Source organism: Tinamus guttatus, unplaced genomic scaffold (assembly GCF_059628265.1).
Source record: "Tinamus guttatus ecotype Peru unplaced genomic scaffold, ASM5962826v1 Tinamus_guttatus_pri_ptg000155l, whole genome shotgun sequence".
Taxonomy (NCBI): Eukaryota; Metazoa; Chordata; class Aves; order Tinamiformes; family Tinamidae; genus Tinamus; species Tinamus guttatus.
Window position 1 is genome coordinate 5,735,389 of NW_028288689.1, and position 26,113 is coordinate 5,761,501.

General features: G+C 44.7%; 1 protein-coding gene across 1 annotated transcript in view; it reads left to right on the top strand.

The window, feature by feature from the left end:
• Positions 1–7,129: 7,129 nt before the first annotated feature.
• Positions 7,130–26,113, top strand: part of KCNIP1 (potassium voltage-gated channel interacting protein 1) — a 216,325-nt gene continuing 197,341 nt past the window's right edge. The window contains exon 1 of the mRNA XM_088522633.1: positions 7,130–7,259. Coding sequence (XP_088378759.1) covers positions 7,172–7,259 — 88 coding nt within the window. The 5' untranslated portion in view covers positions 7,130–7,171. The remainder of the gene's footprint in view (positions 7,260–26,113) is intronic.

Here is a 26,113-nt window from a genome sequence, read left to right on the forward strand (position 1 = left end):
AAATTCTTCCTTTTTTAAAAAGCTGAAAAGACGCATCTCCATTTATTTCCTTTGAAACTGCTATTTTTTAACATTGCCAAAATAGTTGGGGATTTTCTCTTAAATGAAAATAATGAAGAAACCTTAAGAGTTGTTGAACACTTGCTTCTTGGATCAATTGTTTCGGGTTGTGGCAACCGCGTTTCTTGTTTTGCTGCTACTTTTTTTTTCTTTTTTTCTTAATTCAGCCAACTGATTAGAGACGGAAAAAAAAAAAAAAAGACTTTTATTTGACATAGCTATTACCTGCATTTATCCAAAGAATTACAGATTCAAATTTGCAGGTCAACTTCAATCACTTTAACTGTGATTTAGTCAGGAAAGGCCTTACTGTGTGCTCATAAGCTTCATACCTACTTTATGCCTGGGAGAAAAAAGAATTCATGAAGGCAAAGGAAGGTATGACCTGTGCTTCTCAATCCTGCTCCATCTCACTTACCTAAGTCTTACTGCCTTCATGAGAATTTATTTTTCTGAACTAGAACAAGTGATTATAGTTCATTAAAATGAAGAAGTAGGTGATCTCTCTAGCTGCTCGAGTTCAGTCCCTGCTGCATGTATCAGTGCCATGACACCTCAAAAATGGACAGCATGCAAAAAGAAGTACGAGATTATTGAAAATCAGATGGAACAAGATTGGCTGGCAGCACTGTGCTTCATCATAGGGCCTGTACTAAGCTAAAGACCAAGCTTTTTATAAAGCACCCACATGCCAATTCATTAAACCTTACTTTATTGAAGAAAATAGGTTTCCGGGGATGTCAAAAGTAAGTACAAGTTAGGTACATGTCTTTCATAACATGAAGATGTTTCATACATTAGATGTCTTTCATAACAAAATACAAGATACAAGAAAGAGAAAGGATATATTCAATGCTGAAAATTATTGCAATGTAAAAAAATACAATCCTTTGTGTAGTCAAGATATCTAAGCCAGCCTGTCTATACCAATGAATGGATCAGTGAGCTTAAAGCCGAGTGAAAATTTACTATAAAGGAATAGGAGTTAAAAAAAAAAAAAAGTGTATTTCTAATTCCCCTGAAATTAAAATGTTGAAGAAATTTCATTTTGGAAGTCCCATGGCACAACGCTTCTGAAAGGATCTGCGCTATCCTTATCACTGCTGCTGCTTATCAGTTTTAGTGCATGTACTGCCCTGTTGTGCTACTAAGGTAGTGAAACACAACTAAGGTCTTGGCCGTTGCCCTCTTCCTTCATCGCTCGGGGCTGGTCAAGTTTTGTCCTGCATGCTGTGGTGATACTATTATAAGTATAACGAAGTGTGTGTTTCCTTCTCATTGGAACTGAGAGGCATAAGAACTGCCTCTGACTCAAGATAAGCAGTGCTAGCCTCATACCTTGAGACCCCTTTGGCAAATTGTTGCCACAAAAGGGAAGGGATCACAGTTTGATTGCTCTGCTTAATTTGGTGCTCTCTAGTCACCTCTGCCAATGCTGACTTAGATATACCTATGGGAAGCAATTCTCTTGCCTTTCAACTAGCAGTTTTGCTGGCTGGCAGACATCTCCCTGGGGAGGCTGCCTGCACCTCGCACTAACCCATGTGCAAGGGCAAGGCCATTACCAGCCCTTCGTGTCCAGCTTTATAAGCTGCCAAAGTTGCCCTATTTGGTACATCTCCCATGAATAAAGCTTTGCAGTTTTCTCTCTAGAGCTCTGTATTTACCAGGTAGTGTCTTTGTCCTTAGTTATGGTTAAAAGAAACATGATTTAGTTTGACAGAAAAAGGGAAGTGTTCCTCGTGCACCTATCCCTTCTCCAGGACACAACTAGGCTGGAGAAGACAGGGCTAAGGTGGAAGCTAAAACATTAATGATCTCCTCACAGCTGGTAGCACGGCAGCTGCTGTGCGTGTCCCGTTCACACTGCAGAGCTTCCAGCTACTGCACACAACTTCCCCACGCAACACTTCTCTGGAGCCTGTGGTTGGCCCTGCTTTAACCTCCTACTGAAAAATGTGATTAGGGCAGACACAACAAGAGCTAAGAAATGCACAAGAGGATTGCCCAGAGCCTCACAGCCAAGAGCTGGGAGTAGTGTTAGGCTGGATTTATGTTTTCATTCCTTTCGACAGAAGTGCTGTGTAATTTCCTGGGGTGCGGTGCAGCAGTGTTTTGTCTTGGAGCCTGAATGTATTTAAGTCTATTCAAGAGTCTGAAAAAAAGTATCCAGACTCATAGTACTCTGAACTATGACATTGCCGATACATTTTAGCAGGGTTGGCAAGTTTAGCTTGAGAGAAGTCCAGGGCTGGAAGATCAAGAGTGCTGGAGGCTTGAATGTCAGCCAGGTGCTCTGCAGGAAGCTTGCACGGCAAGACCTGCGCTCAGCTCAGCGAGGTGGATCCAGGCCCAGGTCTCCAGCCTGCCAGTGACAGGACAAGGGGTAATGGGTACAAGATGAAACACCAGAAGTTCCACCTCCATATGAGGAAGAACCTCTTTACTGTGAGGGTGACAGAGCCCTGGAACAGGCTGCCCAGAGAGGTTGTGGAGACTCTTTCTCTAGAGTACTTCCAAACCTGCCTGGATGCCACCCTGTGCCACATGCTCTAGATGTCCCTGCCTGAGCAGGGGGTTTGGACTAGATGATCTCTAGAGGTTCCTTCCAACCTTAACCATTCTGTTATTCTGTAAGGGCAGGCTCTGGCTGTGCAGAGCTCCAGGGCAGCCTACAGGGCTTCCCCAAAGAAAAAGGCACATTTGACAGATGGGATATCAAATAAGGAGATAACCCAACTGGAGTGCACAGTTTGGGGAAAATACTGAAAACATCAGCAAGCTCCTCTCTGCCGAGGTGTGATGCCTGAATCTGGAGATACTGTGAGAACTACTGTGCCATAAACAATAAGTTCCTAACGACAAGGCTATCTCAGTGCAATGTTCCAGTGGCTCTGATTGAAAATACTAACTGGAATGACCGAGGGCATGAAAATGCAGTTTGGCTACTACCTGCCTGGCAGCAATGCCGGAGAGCAGTGCAGAAGGCAGTATGAGGTCTGGGATGCTGCTCAAGCGCCGCGCTAGCGTGAGGGAGAGCTCGATTCTCATCTCCCCACCACTTTCTGTTCCTGGTATCATAGGCCAGTGAGTTATACATCAGTCTAACACATTTTAAAAATAGAGTATTAGCTAAACTCCTTTTGGAAAATCATCTGGAGTTCTATACAGAAAAAAAAGGCTAAAAGTTTTATTATTAATGGTATTTAGTATTATTTAATAATCCCAAATAATAGTAATCACATGAGACATGATACACTCAGAGCTCTATCCACACAGGCTATATGTATTCAAGTGAGCTGTCAATTCTTTGTTATAAGTAGGTCAATTTTCAAAGCTACCCTTCGAAGCTGTATTTCTTGCCTTAGTGATGGGCAATAAAACTGTAAGTCATGTTGTATTAATTACCTCTAGATTTGGAGTCATCGAGGACACAGCTAGTAGGAACAACGGCCCGTACTCAGACTTGCTTCCAAACAGATATCAGAATTTTATTTATGGCCTATCCTGAGACAACTGTGCTTTTGCAAGTGCAATGAAGACGGTACAGTATGTCCATGTCAACTTTTTGGGACCCAAAAGCACATCCCACCTCCTCTCCAGCTCCATTTTGGGTGAGGCTTGGAGCACACTAGCTGTTCCTGTGTCCCTTTTTTTCTGGGAAGCAGATCTAGGTGCCCAGGCTGGGCAGAAATTTCTGGCACACCCCAGCCAAGTCTCTAGCACTGAGTCTGGACAGGAGGGTGGAGTCAAGGCTTAAGCAGAATACACTGAGCTTGAAAACAAAATTCCCAGTACAGGAAATGCTACTCTCTCTGGATTTATGTATCAGTTTGTCATATCAAGGTGGAAAAAAAATATATGAGAAAGAGTCTGAAGAAGAGATTTCTGGAGTTGCCAAGCCACAGGGGATGGAAATAACCAGAATTTGCCTTTTTTTTCGGGGCGGGGGGGAGACTTTATGGCTTCCATGCAAAGGTTCTTTGGCAGCCAGATATCAGAATGGGCCAGACCAAACGCCTAAGGAGATGATGACTGTCTCTCACAGTGGCAAGTAGCAGTAAATCAGGGAAATAATATAAAAAAGTAAGAGCGTGTTCTCTGTCAGTACATCCCTGGATCTATAATGTATCCCAGCAGTCATCCCCTTTGCCCTCTAGCTTCCAGAGCATCGTGACAATATCTGGGATGAACCTGGTGCCATGAGTGAGCTCGGCAGCAGGTTGCCATGGAAGTGCTCTTCACAAACCTTGTGTGTCCACAGAAGAGAGAGAAAGGGAATTTCCTTGTTGCAGGAGAAGGCAGTAAGAAAGCAGGGAATTGCAGGCTGTTTGTTCACACCTATCCTGGAGATTATGCTCAAGCATTTGCTGTGCAGTTTCAAGCTAAGGGATTAAATTCTCTCCTGATGCAAATAGGACTAAACTGTCTTTGATGTCAGTGGAAAGAACCCCTGGCTGAACTTAGCCCAGATGAGTCTTACATACTCAGAAAATGCTTTCACCTCTCACCCACCCACACTGTGATCCTGAATGGCAAATTAGGAAAGAGCAATTTCCTACAGTGTACTTGCTGTTATATCCCTTTGGGATGGCAATTAACATATTATATAGTGCTCTCAGACTTCATAAGCAGAAAATAAAACCAAGCATGGGTGTGAGTAAAACTGTTACGTTTCTGAGTACTGGGTAACTACCCTGTTCCCTCATTAAGCACGTTGAAAATCAATGTAAAAGAAATTACAGGATTTATTCTGTGTATTATTTCAGAGTTTATTACATCAAAGCCTTCAGGGAAAAATACCTTCCCCTGCACTGCAACCTTCCCTGTGAATAGTCGTGCCTTTGCAAGCCTTTCCAACTTGGACTGGCCTGTTTAGACTTATGATCAAATAAAAAAATGTGCAGTATCTATTTATACTTAACTTACCGTCCAAAATGGCCATTATGTGTGTGTCTGTGTGTGTATATATATATATAAATAAAAGGCTGATCAGGAACAAAACACCTGTTTTTTTCCTCACAGAGATTCTCAGCCTGTCACTGAAAATCCTCTACATGTACCTGCAACCAGACTGGACTGCCCTGTGCTCTCCCAGAGGTGACACCAGTGAGGGGTCAGGGCACTCCGCAATCAGTGGCATGCCTCGTGCATGATGTTGACTTCTGCCTCAAAACAGCAGTTATGGCCAGCCCTGGTTTTCCAACACGCTGAACTCCAAGCAAGCAGCTCTGTGCTCCTCAGAAGTGACTGTGCGATGAGTAATAAATCACTTTCCCAGCAATAAGGATTGTGCAGTGGTCAGAGGAATCCTGTGCCACTGAACACCCGTTCATGTGTGCTGCCTATGAACATCTCCAGCATATCTTTATTTTTTAAGCTTGTTGGCTTTGCAGCTACAGTTATATGGCCTTTTGGCAGCTGAACCTTGTGCCAAGGCCCTGATTAAGCCCTCTTTTTACGGAGCCGTGGGCCTGCAAAGCTCCACCTGAACCACTCTTGTCACCATTTAGTGTCTTGTGATCTGACTTACGTGACCACAGGGGCCAAAAGAGGCCAAGAGATCTCCGAGATGAAAGCTGGCTCTGTGGGGAACTGGGGTGCAGAGAGGCGGGAAGGGCTGCCTGGGTACGGGCAGGTTTCTTCTGCCTCCCACCATGGGAACTTCTCAGCTCCCACAACCTTCTCATCTTGCTCTGTCTGGTGTCCCCTGGGCTGTGGTGGCTTGGGTTGCAAGGGTAAAGAAGCACCTTTACTTTCCATCTGTGATGGCTTCTCAACTAAACCTCAACTTTCTGACAAGTGCGAGAGTTTTTTGGCAAAATTTTGAAACCAACTGTGATGCACAGTGATGTGTTTCCATTCGTTTGTTGAAGGAAAAACAATATAAAAACACAGGCAATTTCTGGAGTTGGGTAACTCGGTACCATTTCTTCTTTGGGCAACCTAGCCGTGGCCACCAATATGTGCCCTTAGGACATTACAGTCCTTTTAAGTTTTATCACAATATATAAAAATGCAATTAAGCATGCTGTAAATCCTTGATATCGAAAAATACTGAATTAGCAACCAGCTAACTGACATTTTACTTTTTTTTTTTTTAAGACTCACCTTTCCAACACTGGGTCTCTCGAGGACAGCCCTGGAGACGGCCTCATGGTGGAGTTTCTCAGGTCTCTCTTTCTACGAGTCTGCCCCTCGCTTTGGAGGTCACTTGAAGCTCACGAATGGTCTCTAGAAGCCGCGTGGTGGGGTGTGAGCAAGGGAAGAGCCAGGACTTTCTGGAAACTTCTGGAGAAATGGGCTGAGTGGGCACCGAGAAGGACTGCGGTGATGGCGGCAGGTGGGCCGGCCACCTGGGCGAGCTGCAGTCTGCTACTCCCTTCCTTTGGGGTGTATTTTGGATTTTTCAGTGGGGGACTGTTCAGTTGGGGAAAAAAATGAAAAACCTAATGCCGATCTCGAGGTCTGTGACTCCACTCGACATGCGGTAGCCCCCCGCGCTGGACGGAGCCCGCAGCGCGGCTCTCTGCGCCCGCCGCCCCCTGGCCGCTTTCCTGAGGTAAAAGCGCCGCGCGGAGCACGCGGAGGCCGGAGGGGCTCGTGCCGCCCCGGGGTCTCGCTCGCCTCAGCGGGGATGAGCGGCTCGGCAGAGCCCCGGAGCGGCCCGGCAGAGCCCCGGAGCGGCCCGAGCCGCATTTGGAGCCGCCCTCAGAGGAACTCAACGTCCCCGGGACGCAGGGATCGTCTCTGCTCCCCGAGGCGGGAGCGGCCGGCGCCTGACGAGACGAAGGGCCGATCCCGCTGCCGCCTGAGGTAACCCGTGAACAACCCGCGGCACGAGGCAGCGGCGCGGGCTGGGGGCTGCCTGGGAGCAGCGGCGCCCACCGGGGCTGCCGCTCTCCTCAGAGCAAACGGGGCATCTTCTTGCGTGGGGAACAAGCGAGCGGGGGTGGAAGGGGACTCGGAGCGACCCGCCCGCACATCGCGGGGCGGAGTGCGGGGCGGCGCCGGCACCTGCGGCGGGAGGGACGGGGAGGGGCGGGCGCCTCTCGTCTCCCCTCGGGCCGGGAGCGCCGCGCGGGAGAGCGGGCGGCTCCGCGGCGGAGCCATGAGCGGCTGCTCGCGGCGGTGCCAGCGCGGCCTCGTCAAGTTCGTGCGGACCCTCTTCAAGCTCATCACGGGCACGCTCAGCAAAGGTGCGCGGCGCGGGGCCGGCGCGGCGCGGGACGGGACGGGACATGACGGGACGGGGCCGGGCCCTGCCCGGGGCTGCCGCGCCGCTCCGTCCCGGCTCCGCTCCTCGGAGCGGTGGCGAAACCCGCGCCGAGCTGCTCGGGGACGTACGTGGGGCTGAGGAGCATCTCGTGCTTTCTGTGTGTTTTTCGTCCCTGGCGCTTTCTTTTGATGCTTTCATGGTGATGGCTCAAAAGGCAAAGAAATTTGTGGGTTTTTTTTTTTTCTCCTCTTTGTTTTCCCCGGATAATTTCATGTGTCTGGCGGCACGTGTGCTTCTGCGTGAGTTTTAATATTTCAGCTGTTTCTTAGGATGAGCAAAAAAAAACCCGTGAAGGTGCCGGGAGCGAAGAGCCTGCGCTGCCCCTAGGAGCCGCCTGCTCCGCTCCGGGGCTGCGCTGCAGCAGCTGGGAAAACTTCTGCCTCGCAAAGGAAAATGGGAATTCTGGTTCAGAGCGTGGATACCCAGCCGTTTGGTTGTTTTAAAAGATCACAAATGGTTTAATTTTCTGTTTTCTTGTTCTTAGTTCTGTTACCCTTTCTGCTTGTTCCATTCCCCACGGGCTGCTAGCGAGAGGCGGAGGAGAGACTGAGAGCTCGTAGCGGTTTCGCTGACACCGGTTGTGATTTGTGGTTGATGCTGGCATGTCCCTTTGAAAAGCAAAGCAGGAATGCCCGGAGGGCCGGGGCGATGCTGTCCCGGAGCTCTCCCTTCCCGGGGGAGCTGCGAGCTCGCGTGTTTTGGGATGTCGGAGTAGCTCGGATGCTGCCTGGTGACATCTGCCCGGCTCGGCAGCCCTGGCTCCACGGAGCGGTGGGAATCCTCCCTTTGGTCGCCTTTCCATAGGTGCTGCGGGAACTTTCCCGCATAGCGCTGCCACCAGCCTCGCGTGGACACCGCAGTGCATCCCGCTTCAGCGCGAATATAGCGCGGTGCGGTGTGGGGGGCTAGAAAGGAGAGGAAAAGTGTCCAAAATATCCCCCCATCCCCTGAACGTGCCCACGTAGGGCTCTCGGTGCCTTTCTGCTTGCTAAGCAGTGCCGTGGTGTCACTTTGTTTGAGCCTCATCCTTGTTATTGGGGATGCTCATTTCAAGCTGCCTGGGCTTGATAAGAGTGGCATCCTGGGATTCAAACAGCTTAAAACTTTGATAAACTTTTTTTTTTTTAATTTATTATTTCTCTTCCTGTTTAGCTGCTTGTGTTTTGAACTGGAAGAAGCAGATTTGAGAATCAATATACCATGTACATGAGTTTCTTGCATGGATATCAAAGACTTGCTTTAATTAAAATGAGTATTTCCATATTGTTGCATATGAAACCTCAACTAGAAAGAAATAATATTTGAAATCTCGCTCAGAAGTGTTGATTTTTTTTTTTAAGTAAAGTACTTATATATTCCATAATTTATTGGTTTGAATTTCTTCCAGTCAATTTTGTTTGCATATAAAGCCAAGACATGGGAATTGTTGTATACTGTTCTGTACATTTTAACTTGCACTGTTCTTTCTCAATATCCAAGAGCTACCCCATGGTCGTTATTGCCTTTCTCCTGTCTCATTACCTTCATATTGCTTAATACTCTTTATTTTTTTTTAAATACCAGTAAATCTTTTGAGGAGCAAGGTTCATTTTCTTCTGATGCTTCCATCTTTTTGAGCTTTACTGAGGTGGGAGCTATTCCAAAGTTCATGAGATGTAATTCCTAGCTGAATTGTATGGCTTCTGCTTTTTTAATGGTAGTGGGTTTTGTTTGTTTGTGTTTGCCTTCCCTTAACTAACTGCAGTAATAGAAAGCAGTTGCTGGGGCTGAAGCTAAAAACGCAGCTTCTTCTTGCAGTGGGATGTGAGGAGAGGCAGCAAGGATGGGAGCAGGGGCAGCCGCTGCTGCTGAGGGTGCTGGGGCTCCAAGGGGTGCAAGGCTGCAAGTGCAGGAATTCGTTGCTGATGTCTCTGCAGAGCTGGCCTTGCTAGTCTCAGCTATTCCCTCTGTTAATGTGTTGCTATTTGGAAGACCTTGGTGGTGGATCAGAGGTCCCAGGTGCTGTGCAAGGAAAGCTCTTTGCCACAGCGACCTGCGTGCAGCAAGATGTGAGCATTAAAGAATAGGTGCACGGGGAGGCACGTCCCTCTTCAGCTGCTTGGAGCAGAGCAGCAGTGCGTGCTTCTTCCTGGCTTGGATGAAGGCCCAAAACTTGAAGGGAAGAGCTCAGATGAGATCCTGGAAGCAAATGAGCATGCTTACAGCATTAAAATATGTCTTTGTGTGAGATTGTGTTGTACTTCTTCATCATTTGTACTGTAGTATGGGAGATAGCAGTGATCCTACGTGCCTGGGAGCTAATAGGGTGAGACAGGGTGTTGGGACTTGGCATGGGGCACAGTGGCTGAAGAGCAGACGTCCTGCTCGGCATTGGGACCTCGGGCTGCGTGCAGAGGTGTTGCTTGTGTCATTAAAACCCTAGCACTGGAAGTCCTTGCTGAGCAACAGCAAACCCAGCTGAACTGAGGCCTCTTGGATTTCTATTAATGTGTTATCAGTGCAAGAAAAGCAAAATTATTTTGGGGAGAGAATCCTTCCAACTGTTGCTTTTGAAAAGCAGATAAGCTTCTGCAAGCTAACTGCCCTTTCACCCGTGTTCCTGGGCTGCCCCTCTCTTAGTTGTTCTATTAAAATGCTCTCATTTCTGTGTTCTTGCTACTTCCATCTCTGGTTTGCAATACCATTCATCTGCAACTAGTAATTTGTCCATTTCTTCATAGTTTTAATTGCCTAATTATCTGCTCCAGTGCAGTGATAAAGTCTTCAAACATCTTGCTCTCCCCACAGCCTGCCCCAGCATAAAAGTCTTCTGAATGTATTACTGTCATGTGATTTGTGTTGCTGCTTCTTTGTGCCTCTAAATTAGTGCTATTCTTTTGAGATGTTAGGTGAGATGGTGAGGAAAGCTCACGGTTCCCTGTGGCTGCACATGGGCTCTGTCTCCTCTCACTGGGAGCTAATCTCGTTCCTTTGGCGTGTGCTTGCACCGTATCAGATTTGGCTTTGTGGCTGCAGCCTCTGCAATTTTGAGGGCAGGGTTATTGGTGCTAGATAGAGGATAAAGGAAGAATAAGGATATGGGAAGGTTCCTTGCTGTTGTTCAGGAGATGCCAGCGATCTTGCCCCTGTGTGTCATTAAAAAGAGACATTTTGATTCTCCCGTTGTTGCCTAGCCCACCTTCTGCTCGTGAGTTCTGGCTCTAGAGGAGCTGTGATTCAGAGGACTCTTGGAAAAGCTCTCAAGTGTCAGTTCCTTCTTTCCAAGGCTTTCTGAGCTTTGTAAATCCCCTTTCAGAGGGAAGGTGGCTGCAGGAGCTGGATCAATGATGCACACTCATAGTGAGCGCTGTTGCGGCTGTGTGTTCTCATGGTCCTGAGAAGCTGGGCAAAGTTTCTGTGTGTAAAAAGGCTGGGGTGACCCATCGAGGAGAGGAGTTGCCAGGTGAGTTGTCTGCAGCCAGCATCTTGTGGAGAAGAGTCCTCAGCTCCTCAGAAGAGTACGTCGCTGCTCAGCGCTGGATCGGTCCAGGCTCTGCTCAGGGAAGCTCTGTGGTTACACTGTGTGTGCTGGAAAATTCCTGGCCAGCAAACCTAGAGACAGGCCTCCATGCATCCATATGGGGCACCAAGTTAAATGCATTTTGGCATGTAACACATTTGATTGCATGCTTATGGAAAATGAAGTTAAAAAAATGTTTTACTTCAGCAAAGGTTGCACTAGTTAAGCAGTCTGTGTATATGTACATGTGTATGAACATTTGTCTGGCTTCTCTGAAGCAAGGTGGATTTTATCAACTGAGAATGGGAGGAAGTGGAAACTATTCTTCCTTCTCAAGCTTTTTATAAATGAGTGCTTGTGGAGACTAACACCTCTGGAAATGGCCAAGTAGCTGCCCATGCTAGACATGGGTGAAGAACTCTAGGGTTTGCAAACATGCAGCCCCCCAGATGACTATGTAATGCCATTTTCTTTCAGAAAACAAGAGAAAGTGATCTCATGGTCTGGGAAACAAAATGCAGGATGTTTTGTGTAACGCAGTTTTGCAGCAAGCATGTGTGGATGTGGTGTCTGATTGTCAGAATGCTGTTAGACTCTAGACTCTGCCTACTCCCAGGCAGAGATGTCAGCGGGAAAGTCGGGCTTTTTCAGCATGTAAACTAATGACAGTAGCTATAATAACCATGACTTTTCTAAACTGAATATGCTTGGAAAAATGCTAAGGATATAAACTCAAGTTTCTGATCCTCCCCCCCACCCCCGTTATATGAGAATTTCCAGGGCTATATTTGTCGATAGTTTCTGTAGAGATTTATTTAGCTGTTTTTGAATACTGATGGATTATTCTGCAGATTCTGTAATGGAAAACAATGTAAAAGATAATGCGATCAGGTAATCTTACTGTTAGGGTTTCCTGTATTGAAACAATCAGAAAATAGTGTCTTATTTGTGTGTGGGTTTTTTTTTTTGTTTATTTTTTTATTTTTTTGTTGTGTTTTTAACCTGTGAGCTACAGCAGAAATGACCTATTGGAGAATGGCTTAAGAAACTTGCATCTGTGCTGCTGTGTGGATATGCTGTCTTACCTCATATATTTGGCTGTTTAAAATGGAGCAAAACGCACTTGCTAAAATACATTTTATACATTTTGACCTAATTAACCATGTTAGTACCTGCGGAAAAACGAATGAGTCTAAGTATGTAGCTTGGAATGTGACTGGATGACAGTCACATGACTGAATTAAAAATGTATTACATGAATAAAAATAAGCTTAAGTTATCTTGTGAGGTATAATTTTATGTATGTAGGGCTTTTTGTTTGGTTTTTTTTTGATAGCATTTACCTTTTAAATAGCATGTTCATCCTCTAGGTTATTTCCAGAAAAGACCACAGTAAAAATACTTGACAGCAAATTCAGTGGCTGCAAAGTTATCTCCAATGCTGAAGTTTTGTAGGTGGCAATATGGCAAAATCTGTGAGCCTTTCCTAGGTTCACAAACTAGTCTTGAAATGCAGATTGGCTCTGTTTCGGGGCAATATTTTTAATGCCTTTTTAGGGATTTCTATTCCGTAGTGTTTTCAAATATTGGCAGCTTTGCAGCAGGATGCGCAGTGTCCTTCCTGGTCCAGGCTGCTCCAGACCCAGACCTGGGATCAAGACCGGGGAAGGATACCTGGTGTGAGCTCAACAGGAATCCTGCTGTAGGGGATGCCACTGAAATTCAGTTTTGTCTCCTCTTTCAGGTGGTATTTGTGGGGTTCCTGTTCTTGGCTCTTCACTTTTATAGCTTTAGTGTGATTGCTATTTATGAGCTGCACTCGTGTAAGGTACGGAAAGGTTTTAACTGCAGCTGCATTTTTCAGCTCATGAGGTTATTGGAATGAATACTTATGGCTAACTTCTTCCACACTTGTGCAGCTTATTAAAGCTGCTTTTTATTTAAAAAGCAATAGCTTGCATCTATAATTTGACTTTTGCTTCTCAGCTGGCTTTAACTTCAAATTTCATTCTTGTAATAACTGTTTCACAACATTTGGCTTGCAGGGCATGTGGGTGGAGTACATCCAATGCTGATAACTAGGAGTTATCTGAGGTTTAAAGATATAGATTATCTGAGACTAGTAGTCTGAGGTTTAAAATAAGGCTGATGAAAGCTTTTATAAATGGGAGACCTGGTGCAAGAGCCTTACAGTAGAGAGTGAGAAAGAAATTGCTATCACAGGCTTGATGAGGTGCTAATCTTGTAGAGCCAAAATAGTTTTGAGAGTGTAAAAATAAAACCTTGTTATGTAATTTGCATAATTGCATCTAGCAGAAGTTAATATTTTTTTAATCTACTGCAATCTGAAAATTGCCACTAGCGCTGAGAAATCCAGTCAAGAGCAAGCGTCCAACTTGCTGGCCTCTGCTGAGACTTTGAATGACACCTTTGCTGCTAGGTAAATTGTCTTTCAGCCGTGTTGTAACTGTTTGATATTTTCTGATGCTTTCTTTAGGTTATCTGGTATGATTCGTCGTCGTCTGGCATTTGTGAATTCTTCAAGCTAAGCGTTCAGGCATTTTTGGTGAGATTTTTGCTTCAACAGAATAGCCGAACAAGTAATGAGCAAATGCTGTCTTTGCTAGTGAGCGCAGTCTGTTTGACTGTGAAATAGCCACCCCCTTGCACTGAGGCTAGGAAGCATTTGGAAATCTAGATCCATACGGAAATTAGATGGCGCTGGGGCTCTTGGACTCTGGGTTTGTCTACTTCCTTCACCCTCTGGTATAGATGTTCAGGCTTCTGGTGTAGGTATAGACGCTGTGTGCCAAAGTTACCGGTAAACGCAAAAAAACTCCCGTTTGCTCCAAGTAGAGATCCTCAGTGCCCTAGTTGGAATCTGAATCCCTGAAAAGGGTTACCCAGCTGGACTGACACAGTCACAGGTGGGCTTGGGCCATGTGAGGGTGTCAAGGTTTGGGTCATGCTGCCCTCTGAAGCTGTTCCAGTCTGCAGGCCTCATTAGGTAGCCCTGGTGCAAACCAGGAGCGTGTTGGGGACCAGCACGATGCCTGTTGGGGTGGCGTCTGCCTCTCCGACCTGGCTGGAGGTTCCTCCTGATGAGGCTGGCCCTTTGCTGCTTGTCTGCTTCTGCTAGTCCCACTTTGGAAGTCCCACCTAGTATGTTTTCCCACTGTCTTTGTTGGATCATCCAGGCAGCAGTTTTCGTGATTTGAATGTTGCACGTCCATCAAAGCCAGTGGGGCCAGAAAAGAGGGCTGCAACGGCCCACAGAGTGTCAAGGACCACCAATGGAGAGGCTCATTCTCCACTTTTAGCTCTTTACACTGATAACCTACCCATGAAAAAGCAATCCTGCTCCGAGTTTGTCCGATTATATAGTTGATGTACTGACTTAAGTGCTTCATCATGCCGAGAACGTAGAATAATAAAGGTCATCTGAGACAAATTCATTTCAGGAGTAATTTATTTTGGCAGAGGCTTTATTAAATCCTATTGAATTTTACATGCTGGGGGATAAATACCTTTACAAGGATTTGAAAATCGTAAGTTTTTTTTTTAAAAAAACTTTTTTTAAAAAAAAAACTTTTTTCTTTTCCCCCTGGAAGATGGGAATCCTTGCATTGCACTGATGGCTTCACTTTGCCAGGGCAGAAGTTGCTTCTGCATGAAGTGAGCCAGGTGCCCCTCATCTCTTCAAATACCACAGGAATGTGGCCATGTTTTTTCTTGGCCACGCTGTTCTCTCAAAGTCTGTAGTGAAATTTACTGCTCAGAAGCTCTATGTGATGATGTTTCACTATTTCTTTCTTGTGTTCTGTGGAAATCTGCAAACTCACTTCAGAGTGTCAGTGTTTCAGCATATACTAGTCAGGTTTGGGTTTTGTTGTGTTTTTATTTATTTTTTTTTAAGACATGATCCCCAAAATGAACTCAGTTTCTTCAGAGGGCTTAATCCAACAGTGAATCTGTGCTTTTGATCAGCTTTCCAAGAAAAACGCACCGTGTACTTGCCATGTTTTAAGAAATCTTGTTTCTTAACAAGAAGCTGCATGACTAGTCAGCAGCTATAGCTGTGAATAGTCCTGGAGACTGAGGCTGGCACTTCTTTTCTTGCAGAAGCTTCTTGAAGACAACCAAACCCAGCATTTACCTCCTCAAAACATAACTGTGTTCTTTTAGGAGTAATTTCTCTGCAAGTCACCTAATGGAGAAACCTTGCTGTGTTCGGCAGTATAATTTGAATATGAATTATTATTTTTTACATCTTGCTTGAGAGCTACTGTAAGCAGGGGGTTGTTGGCAATTAGGAACTTGGGCTGTGTGGTTCCAGTGTTGCCCCTCAAGACTACTTTATTTAAAGGTGGATGATACACCATGTTATACTGAGGTTGTTTCAGCAAGAGATACTGTGGATCCGTATTAACTTAAAATGCTTATTGGAGGCTTATTCTGCTTTTGTGTGGGATAAACATGCTTACTGAGGCATTGATTTATCATGCAAAGAGTTATAAACTAAAGATGCTGTGGGCGTATCTCCAGCACGTGAGAAGTGGCACAGCTCTGTGTTAAATTACTGATCCCTATCACCGGTTTGGGACTTGATGTGCCTGTCGGAAAAGAAATGCTACCACTGGCAGAGTTGATTTACCACTTTCACTTGGTGAAGTTTCGTAAGTGCTAGCCCAGAAAGAGCATAATATGTTTGACACAGTGTTTTCCAACCATTATAAGTGTGTGTGTTTATATATTTCCAAGTACAGGAAGTGTTTTTTTCAAAAAGGGCAGTGCAATTTCTCTCAGTCTCTGTTCTCCGAATATGTTTTAGCACCCGTAGTTCAGTGTGACTTGTCTGAAGGGATAGGTACCGGTTGATGCTTAAAAGCTGGTCTCTCCTTAGGTGGTTAATTTGATACAACTGAACTGCAAGGTGTTCCTTACATATGTCATCTTAGGAGGAGATGGAATAAGGTATTTTAGAGGAATTTCTAGATTATGAATGTCATGCTGGTGCTTTCAAACTTTTGATTGTGAGCCCTCTCCACGCACAAAGATGCATATCTGTCCCTAAAGCAGATAAACATTTGCACGGAAATGCGCAAGACTGAGGTTTACCCTTGAGATCAGCCCTGTGGTTTCAGAAGGTGCTCCCTCCTGCTGCATCTGGGGAGCATCATCTTCATTGCTGATGTTCTCGCTATTCTTCCTCACTATGTCAGTTTGACATGAGCCACTAACATATTTTACAGTAGGTTTCATCTAAAATAACCATCTAAATGTGTTTGCTTTTGAGGAAGGGTGTACTTCTGGCATGCTCGTTAAGGTAAATGCCCCTTGTTTTGGCGCAGTCTCGTTCTTTCTGCTCTCATGTTCAACGCTTCCCAGCTGCTCGACTGCAAAGTGTTGGTTGTGGGGACTTTGATACCATGTTTGTGCTGCCGTGGTCCAGCTGTCATCTTGCACTGAGCAACAGTTGACTCCTTAAAGCCTGTCTGTATGGTCTCTAGATGGGAGTGAAAAATCGGTTGAAAGCTAATTTGTGAAGTAGGTTGTGTGACATTAAAAAAAGAAAAAAATCATTCTGGTGTTGTGTAGAGTAAGTTCTCCACAGGTTTTCTTGCTTTGAGCTGTCACCGTCATCTCAATTCTCACGATGCTTCTTTGTGAAGCTGCAGTAGTGCTCTAATATGTTTTCATCTCTTGTCAAAATAGTTCCTATTTAATAAAATGCCTATGTCTAAAAAGGTGCAATATGCATGTTCTATAGGACAAATGTTAACTTTTTGATAGCAAATACCTGCAGATAGCATTAGTACATATATAGAGCACTGATATAGTTGACACTTGCATAAATTCCAAGTGGACTAGTAGTTCTGCACACATAGATAGCGCCTGCGAGCTGATCTGATCTTTTGTAGGGATGAAAGTCCCTCGAGGGAGCTGCACTTGGCTAACGGTGCCGGGGAGCTGCGTGGTGGTTTGTGGATCCAGAGCTCGTCTGCAGCTCCTGCCTGCTGTGAAGTGACCCAGGGACGGACTGATGGCCCTTCTGGATGCTGCCCCCAAGCTCACGTCCCAGAACCTTGTTTCTGAGCTCTGTGCTTTGGGTACAAAGAACTAAAAAAGGTGTATGGACATGTGGGTCATTTAATTGTTAAAATGCTTAAAAGCTGGAAAAATGTATGTAACACTAAAGCATCCTCTTATAAGTCAACTTACCTTTAAAAACTTTCCTTTCAGAGTGGCATTAATAGAGCTCTAATTCAGGAAATTAAGTTAAATTGAATTCCACTGCTATAATAATATAGTGGAATCCAGCATACTGGCCTTAGCAGCCTTCAACCTCTTGGGTAGCTCAGTGGGGCTTGTTCTAAGCTCCTCACTAAGTTTTGAAATGACACTCCAACTCCTAAACCCTTAAAGTGTGTTTTTAAATTGTAGCTTGCACAAGAAGGGCTTTAAGACACAGGGGTTGTGCTGTGATGATGTGACAAGAGCAGAAGTGAATGAATGAAGTTGCACCAGGGACTTGGGTGCAGGAAGGAGTGTGTGAAAGGGAAAAGCAAAGAAATTCTCTGGGCAAGTAGTAGTTGTAACACAGCGTTAACGTCATGCATCTTCTCTGCTCTGCAGTGTGAGCATCATTAATATTAAACATTGCATTGTAGAGATCAGCGGGACCCATTGTAAAAAGAATCTGCCCAAGCCAAACAAAATTCTGTGCCGCATCTTTTAGATAGGACTTTTATGTGCTGGAAGCAGGCTCTTTTGTTCTGTATTTAGCACATTAATGCAGTTTCTGTAGGATTCTATAGGGCAACAGTCTTAATTGTTTTTGCTGACTTAGGAGCACCAGTGAATGATAGAACTTCTCAGGTAAACTGCCTTGGAGCTCTTCCTTGCTCTTTCTTCCCAAGTCCTTTGGTTAAAACTATTTTTCAGTGCCTTGAGCAACTAAGTCAACTCGCCTTTATGCACAGAAGCGCAGTACTGCAGAGATTTCCATTCTCCTTCCTGTGCAGGAATTAAAGTTGGCATTTCTCTAATGAGAGCAGCAATATCCCTTTGAAAATCATGGGATGGATGTTTTTTCTTTGCTTACACAAGGAACTGCTTGTTCTGGCAAAATCATCAGAAACGGCTACGTTTTATTTGCTGCCCTGTTTGCTGCAGTGTGGTATCACACTGAAAATACTGCATTGTATCCTCATGGGTTCTCAGCTTGCACAATATTTAAGTTTTTTCCTTTTAGAGTCAATGCTATAGTTGATTGAAATACCTTCATGCTGTTAGAATTGTGAGATGGTTATTTTGGTGTGAAGATTTTTGAAGGAAGAGGCTAGTGGAATTATCTAATTTGTGTGAATGCCTGTGTTTCAATGCAGAAGACTCTGCTGTAACTAAAAAGAGGCTTTAGTTCATCTCCCCTGGGTGCAAAAATTGTCGCTGCCTCCCTTCCAGGTAAAGCGCAGGCAGTAATTTAACTTCCTTGTTATTTGCCATCCTTGGCTTTGAAATGGCAAAACCTCAACTTTTAACTATAGTATAAAGTTCATATCAACCTATGGGAGCATCCTCTTCCTTTGCAAATTCATTACTTCATTAATTTCTGTCTTTTCTTGTTGAGTTTCCTGTAACAGAGTGTGAGAAAGCCAAGAAAGCTGTCTCCTGGAAATGCTTGTTTCAATGATTATTATGTTTTTTATTAGTGCTCCTTTGCCCTGCCTAGAATCAACTTAATGAGAAGGCTTCAGAGCAAAACCTGTGTCATGCCGCTTGGCAGGGTGGGCACAAGGCTTAATTGTAATGATTACTAATCACTTTTAATTTGTTTGGTGTACATTAAGAAACAACTTTTTTTTGAAATTTGATTTGCAAAAGACTTTTTTCCTTTTGAAATTGAGGATAATCTGTATCATAGACAAACCTTCTGAATGACAGGAATAGAAATAATTATGTCATTTCTCTTTTCCACAGTTTTACTTTATGAATGTCTTTGCTCACGCAGGTTGAAAAGTGATTCTTAGGGTTTTTTTTTTTGTTGTTGTTTGTTTGTTTTCATTTCAGCTGCTAGGCTGGGGACAAAAGTGATCTTTTCCTTTCTTTAAATAATGTGTGAAATAGGGCAGTGCGTTTATCTATAGTCACAGGTGAAGACGCTGTGTCTGTCTCCATTGTAATCTGTAAATTGGTTTATGATTCAAAGTCTTTCAAAGAGTGTCACAAATACAACTGTGAGCCCGAGTGCAAAATTTTGCATTTAGATGTGAGTTAACCCAAAGATGCTTTCAAAAAAGAAGAAAAATAAGACTGCAAACAGCCAGCTCAGTGTTGGCTGTCTATCTGGAGCAGCTCAACTGTTGCAGGTGGAGAGTAAATTATAAATGAAGAATTTTGTAGTTGACGATCTGGTTTCAAATGGTTGTGCACAGGTTAACTGAGCTTAATTCCAATTGGTAAAATTGTCATCCTTGCCGAGATGCAGTCATTCGCAGCATTATGTTTTTCAAATCAAACTTTTTGCTTGGTTTGGGTAGGGAGTGATGCTGTTGTTGCCTAGCCCTGCACTGGAGGATCACTGTACATCTTGAGAGATCTTAAAAGAGCAGTTTGCTGCTCTTGGAGACCTCTCTCATGCTGTCAGCCATATCCTTGAGCAGAGATGTGGTTATGAGCTGACCGAGGTTTCAAGCAAAGCTTTTTCTGCATTCCTGCTAAATATGAAGTCATTTGGTGCAGTAATACAAAAATGTGTATTATTTCCAACTTTGCTTTGGAGGAGGCTTGGCTAGATCTCCTGACAGTGTGTCTAATATAGCGGGGCACATCTTGGTCTCTGCGTGGTGTTCCCAGGCTCTCTTCCAACAGCAAGAATTGAGCAGCTAATGACATCCAGGCACAAAAAGTTAATGACCGATTTAATCAAATTCATTAAATTTGGAAATAAACTTTTAGAGGGTACCATCCTCGCTCATCCGAGATGAAGTGTCATATAAATGCAAGGCTCTTATTAACATCCTACTATGTGGATCCATCCAACTAGGTGCTGCAGGAGCCTGCCTCTAACCTGGCTCTCCTCTACACGCTAATAGGAAATGGAGAAGGAGAAGCTGCTGCTTTCCAAGTACTGCAAGCCCTGGCCTCGGCTGCAGTGGATGGTTTTGGGGATCTGCCTCACAGGGGACATAAATATCCATTACTAGTAGAAGCAGACGGTGTCTGATGCATCCCTGCCTGAATCCCTGGGCCTTCAAGATAAGAGAACTTTCCGTTCTGGCCTTGACTTCGGCGTGGGCTGGAGCGGTGCCTGTCGATGGACACTCATTGCTATTCCTGCCCTGTGCAGCAAGCGTGAAAAGGAGGCTGCAGCCTTCCATAAAATGCTGCTGTTTTCCTATTATGCAAATGGCAAACTTTGCAAAATTATACAGGTCAGTGGAATTATTCTGATCTGCCTCTTAACACACTTTGTTCTTTATTTGGTGCAGTGTGTTGTTATTTATATTCATGATGCTTAAAAAGTCCTATTTCCATGTGCTTCTGTTTTCAGAAAAGCTGAAAATATTGTGAGAAGACACGTCCCCTACTCTAGTTCACAGCCATTCTGCTGTGCACCTTATGTCACAGTGAGACTCCCTTGCAATACATGCTTTTAATATATGCTGCAGGCACTCAGAGGCTTTAGAGCTGAAGAAGTCTGAACTTTGAAAATACGGATGGCGACAAGTTTGATATATAGGCAACAACCTAACAGCACTTGTGCTGTGAAGAGCACCCCATAAACATAGGTCAGGATAGTGTATTACATTCTGCTTTTCAAAATAAGTTAAGAAGCAAATTTTCTATGATACCAGCCAGCAAGGCCTGACTTGAGAAATAAAGGCTAATGACAGCCTCTTTATTATTTGGCTTTGTGAAAAATCCATGTATCTGTCTAACAGGTAGTGTTCTGCTTGGCTGCAGCTATTGGTGAAGGGGGCTGACTAATAGCGAAATCTTTGCCCCAGCCTTCACAGGGGCTTGATTGATTGCCTTTTCCTGGTCATCTATTTGTTTAATAATAAATAATGTCTTCTGCTAATTTAAGCTAATTGTGCTTTTGGCAATATGTGCCTATTGGGACAGATACATCTATAGGTCCTTACTCTCCTAGTCAGCCTGCCTTGGGATGACAGCTAATGTTCTGTCTGCATGCAGCCAACCCAGAACTCTGTGAAAACATTAACCTGGTTTATAGTGGCAGTAGGTATTTTAAAATCCATATAGAAAGCTAGGCTTCAGTAAGTGTGAATGCAGTGACACTGTTCTGTTGAATACCACTCTTCTGATGCTGAAGTGAGGTAGGCTGAAACAAACATCATAAAGAAGGCACAGTTTTTCTCCAAGCAAGGTTTCTGTGCAGAGATGAGAAGCAGGAAGGGATGGCAGGATGCAAGGAGAGGAGAAATGGGGCTGTCCCCTTGGGAAAAGCTGCTTGTTGGACCAGATCAGTTGTGATGTTGACTCATGCTCCAGGAGTTTGGGGTATTTTGGGGAAGGAGACTCAGCCCGAGAGACTTCCAGTGCTGAAAGGGCTGTTTTGGACTGGGGAGTGATGGAGCAGCCCTGCTGGTGGAGCACTCATTGACTCCATTCTCTGCATGGCCCAGAAAGGGCATTTTCACACTCGGGCACCATGATTCCCAAGTGTCCCATGTGATCAAATTATAGTTGTTTTGGCAGCATGTAAGAAATGCGAGTTGGAAAACTTTAAAACAGCTGGTTGCTCAGAGTAGCATTCCTTGTGATCCCAAAATAGACATTATGGCTTGGTAGTACTGTGGGGAAAGAGGCTTATCACAACTTTTTGCTGTAGACTTAACATATATTAGTTTTTTGCTTATAAATATGTGCTTTTAAAAGGGTGGTGTTTTTTTTTTTTTTTTCGGTTGTCTGTATTTCTTCTTTGTCCTAAAGGACTTGCATAGGATTTTCTTTGTTGCAGTCATTTTTGTCTACAAAGAAGGTTGACACAAAAAAAAAAATAATGGAAGCAAACAGTATTTTGCTCCAAATGACTTTGCAGCTGTAATGCAAACGTGTTTAGAAATGAAAGTTGAAATTTAACATGGAAATAGTTCTGTCTAATGATAGGCATCAAGGATTATTTAAGTGGAAAGTGGTTTTTAATTGCCCGGGTTGATTAATCTGATTATAGACACAGACGGTCGGGTACGCTGCAGAGCTGCTGCAGTATTTGTGCGTGGTATTTTGGGGGAGCCAAGGAGCAAGGGAACAGACCAGGCTGCCAACAGAGCAGCAACAGGAGTGGTAGGAGAGGGCACTGGGCTGCCCGTTCGGTGCCTGCAGGTGACAAACAGGAGTTGGGTAGTGATAAATTTGAGAGGGAATTAAACAAGGTGCCTTGAAGGGTTAAGATAGTTAAATAGGTGGCCAATAGCTATAAAAAATATTAACTATTATTACTCAGTCTCCAAATTCAGTGTGTGAGGAGTCTGTTCTTGGGTTTGGGCTTTTCATTACAGTCTACTTGTTGACTGCTGGCTCTTAAAACAGTCTGTTTGTGTGTGTGTGTGTGTGTGTGTGTGTGTGTGTGTGTGTGTACTCAGTTGCACTCAGTTTAAAGGTGCTGTTGCCATCTTCCTTGGCAGCCTTAGCCTGGATTTCCTTATGAGTGGATTTAGGCAGGAGGGAGCTCACTGCAGTGCACAAATAAGTCTGCAGTAAGTAGAAAGCAGGACAAGAACGTGGTGGAAAAGCAAGCAAATAAGCACTGCAAGAGAGGCAAATTGGAGGTGAAAGGAGAAAGCAAATACAGCAGACTTCTGGCCCCAGTGCTGCCCTCCTGTGTCGGGGAGGCTCCCAGTTTCTTCTGCCAAACCTGCATGTAAACAGGCAAAAAACAACCCCCAATGTTTCTATGATTAAAAAGAAATATTGTTACACAGCCTAGATTCTGCAGTCTCTAATGAAAACTCAGCCATAGCTCTGTTATTTCTTTAACTGTTTTCTTAGTTGTGTATTACTGCAGGGCAAATAATTCTCTTTAGATCAGATGTGTGTTATGTTGAACTTGTATCTTTTGCTGGAAATTCTGTTATTTTTTCTTTTCTTTCTTTTTCTTTCCTTCCTCCCATCTGCTGCTGCTTTCCTCTGCTGGAGATGAGATGGACAAGAGACACAGATGGGAAATGCCAGGGCTGAAGCACTTGCTGATTCTCCCTTTTGTCTGCAAAACCAGTTAACTGTGACTAGTTGCTTTGCACAACTAATTGCCACTAGGAAAGAGCAGGACAGATGGGAGCAAGGAAATAATAGGTGAAAAAATTTAGGCGAGTCAGACACGGCTGTGGACGGATGGAAATCGCTGTCGAGCACTGAACCTGTGCAGTCCTATCACTAGTGCAGTTCAGTTCTGGGCACTGGCAGAGAGTGGGGAAAATTCAGGAAGAGCAAATGCTGTTTCTATAACAGGGAGCAGAGAGAAAGTCTCAAAGCTAAGCTAGCTTTGCTTTGACTAGAATCAAATTCACTTCTAGAATCAATTTTTAAAAGTGCTTTCTTTAGCAAAATGTTTCTCCTAGCAGTAAGTGCAGCTGGAATAGAAGTCTCTGCTGCTGTATCTGGCATTTCATAAGCAAGGTAAGGAAATACTGCATAAGTGAAGCTGCCATTAACCACCCCCCTGAATACCTCCTCTAAATGAGCACGTAAAAGGGAGGAAAAAAAGGGGGATAAGTCACGAGAAGATCCCTCGTTAGCTGTAAAACAGCCTGCTCGATGCGCACAGTGAAGGAATATTGGGCTCCGTTCTGTGCTCGCAGTCCCTTCACCAGTAACGTGTGTGATGGGAAGGTTGCGGGGGGATGATCCTGGTGGGGAGGAACACGGGCAGCCTGAGGGGTAGGAGCAGAGCGCAGAGTGCACGGGGTAACCTGCACCCACAGCGCCGAACGTGCCACGGGCAGTTACAGCTGAGATGGGTGCAAGGGAATATCCTTAGGAAGGAGAAGTCAGATGGTCATATAGAAAATGCAGGTAAATGGCAAAGAGCAGGTCTGTAACAGGACAGTGGACTTTAGTCACTTTAAGACCACACAAAGTGCAACTCTGGCAAAATGCAGTTTATGGAAACTTGTCTTGCGCGGATGGAACTTGCATAACTTTGGATTCCCAGCAGAAATGTGATGGCCCTTTTGGGTACTGCAGTTCTACACCAGTGCAGAGATAAGAGGACCAGAAGAGAGGGTGACGGGCAGTTCAGAGAATGTGGTGGTGAAGAATAATTGAAAGAACTGGGTATTTGTGGTACCTGCCAATTTTCTTTCTTCGTGGAACATGATAAATCTTTCTGTGCTTAAATCCTTCTTGCAAAGATGAGAGTCTGTGGTAATGCTCCAAAGGTGGTGAATTTGCAAGAAGAGAGGTGTAGATTATATAACTAGGGAAATGATAATTTGGAAACTTTTTTTTTAATGTGTGTGTGCATTTCCTTTTAAACTGTGCCACTTGCAGCAAAGTCAGCCTCCTCTGCTTGGGTTTTTGAGCTGTTAATTCTCCTCTTGCAAACTTAGCGTGAACTGGTGTGAGCGGGTGGTGTGTCCCATGGGCTTGGCTGGAGAGGAAGGTGCAATTGCTTTGCAATAGCAGCTTGGATGGGCATCAATTTTTCACTGGCATCTCTAGCTGCTGGGAAATGAGAGCCACAGGCCTGGAACATGAAATGCCCATGGTGCCCTTAGAGAATTAGGTTTCTTTCAGCCATAGTGAGATCCTGGAAAGGTCTCAGGAAGAATTATTTTTTAGGTTTATTTTTCTGCTTTGCTCTTAGTCCTATTTGCAACAGAGTACAGTTTAATCCTGAAGAAAAGCAGCAAACATGTTTTGATCTTTACAGCTGAGATTCCTACCTTCAATTTTGACAGTCGGATAAATCCTTAATTTCTGGATTTGGGCCTCAGACTGCTGCCAGCCAGGGTGGCATTTGCTCTGGAGGTGAGTTAGGCTGAAAAGGGAGGGCAGCAGAACTTCATTGCACTTTTTTGCATCAGATTGATTTTTTTTCCCTATTTGAGGAAGGAATTTTCTAATCTTACCACACGTAAGTACTTGCTGTACTTCGTACTTCGTCCTGGCTGAGAAAGGGGAATACCCTTGGTCCGAGTTTGTTTTATGTCACCTTCCTGTATGTTCTCGATGTATTAAATCTGTGTAAAATATTTGCTATCATCAGCACTGCCTGAAAGACTTTAAATGTCAGTCAGCTGGATGATTTTCCGTGTTTCTGTGTAGATAAATCTATGCAAAGGTCAAGAAAGCAGTGCTGGGTTTCAGAGTTGCCCATGCAGCCCAGCTCCCCTGCGTTCCTGTCCCCGGCTTTGCGCTGCTCTGTCGACTCGGTGTCACCTCTGTCACCCCCTCTGCATTCGCAGCTGCAGCGTTGCCGGTTACGTGCAGACAGTAGGACACGTTTAAAGCACAGTATTTATGCAGACAATACCTAAGTGCTCCTTGGGGTGGTAATTTTTTGGTAACAGCCATTCGGTATCCATCAGTTCTCAGCTCGCGCCGAGCACTTACTTGGGGCATGTTGGCGGCGGGCTGTGCTCTGGGAAGGGCTCCCAAGGGCTGAGCTGTTGTGGGAGCTGCCAGGAGCAGTTGTTCGCAATTTTGGTTGCAATTTTGATTTCTTCCCAGGTTGGTTACTGTGCCCCAAAATCTACTGCAGGGAGGCTGAGAAAGCCCTCAGGATGCTGGCAGGGTGCAAGTTACTTCCACGGGGCTCTCTGGTAAAACGTGGAAAATAAGCTGTATTTCCACCTGCCCATGAAAAGCTCCAAAATGTTTTTCTGACAGGTAGGGGAATATTGGAATTTGCCCCCTAGTTAACATGTGACTTCTTGAGAGTGACGGGTGTGTTGCTGATGTTCAGGTAACTTGCCTGTAGCGTGTTTAACACCTTCAAAAGCTCATGCTGCTGTTGCCTTGCCCTACAGAAAGCATTCAAGGAGGTGATGAATTATATCCAGTCCACTACCTAGCTGTTGAGCAAGCTCCTCTTGCTCATTCTGCTTCCCTTCTGTGAAGTGATTTCCACTCCCTGTGGAAATAATTCTCCCCCTCGTGGAAATAACTCTCCACTTATATTCTTTTTACAGCCCCACTGCGTTGCTTGAATTTTCAGCAGAGCAGCAGGTCTCTTTCCCTGGAGACTGGAGCTGGCTGACCCTGTGTGCTCTCTCGGGTGAAGGGGAATTGCTGATGTTAATAAC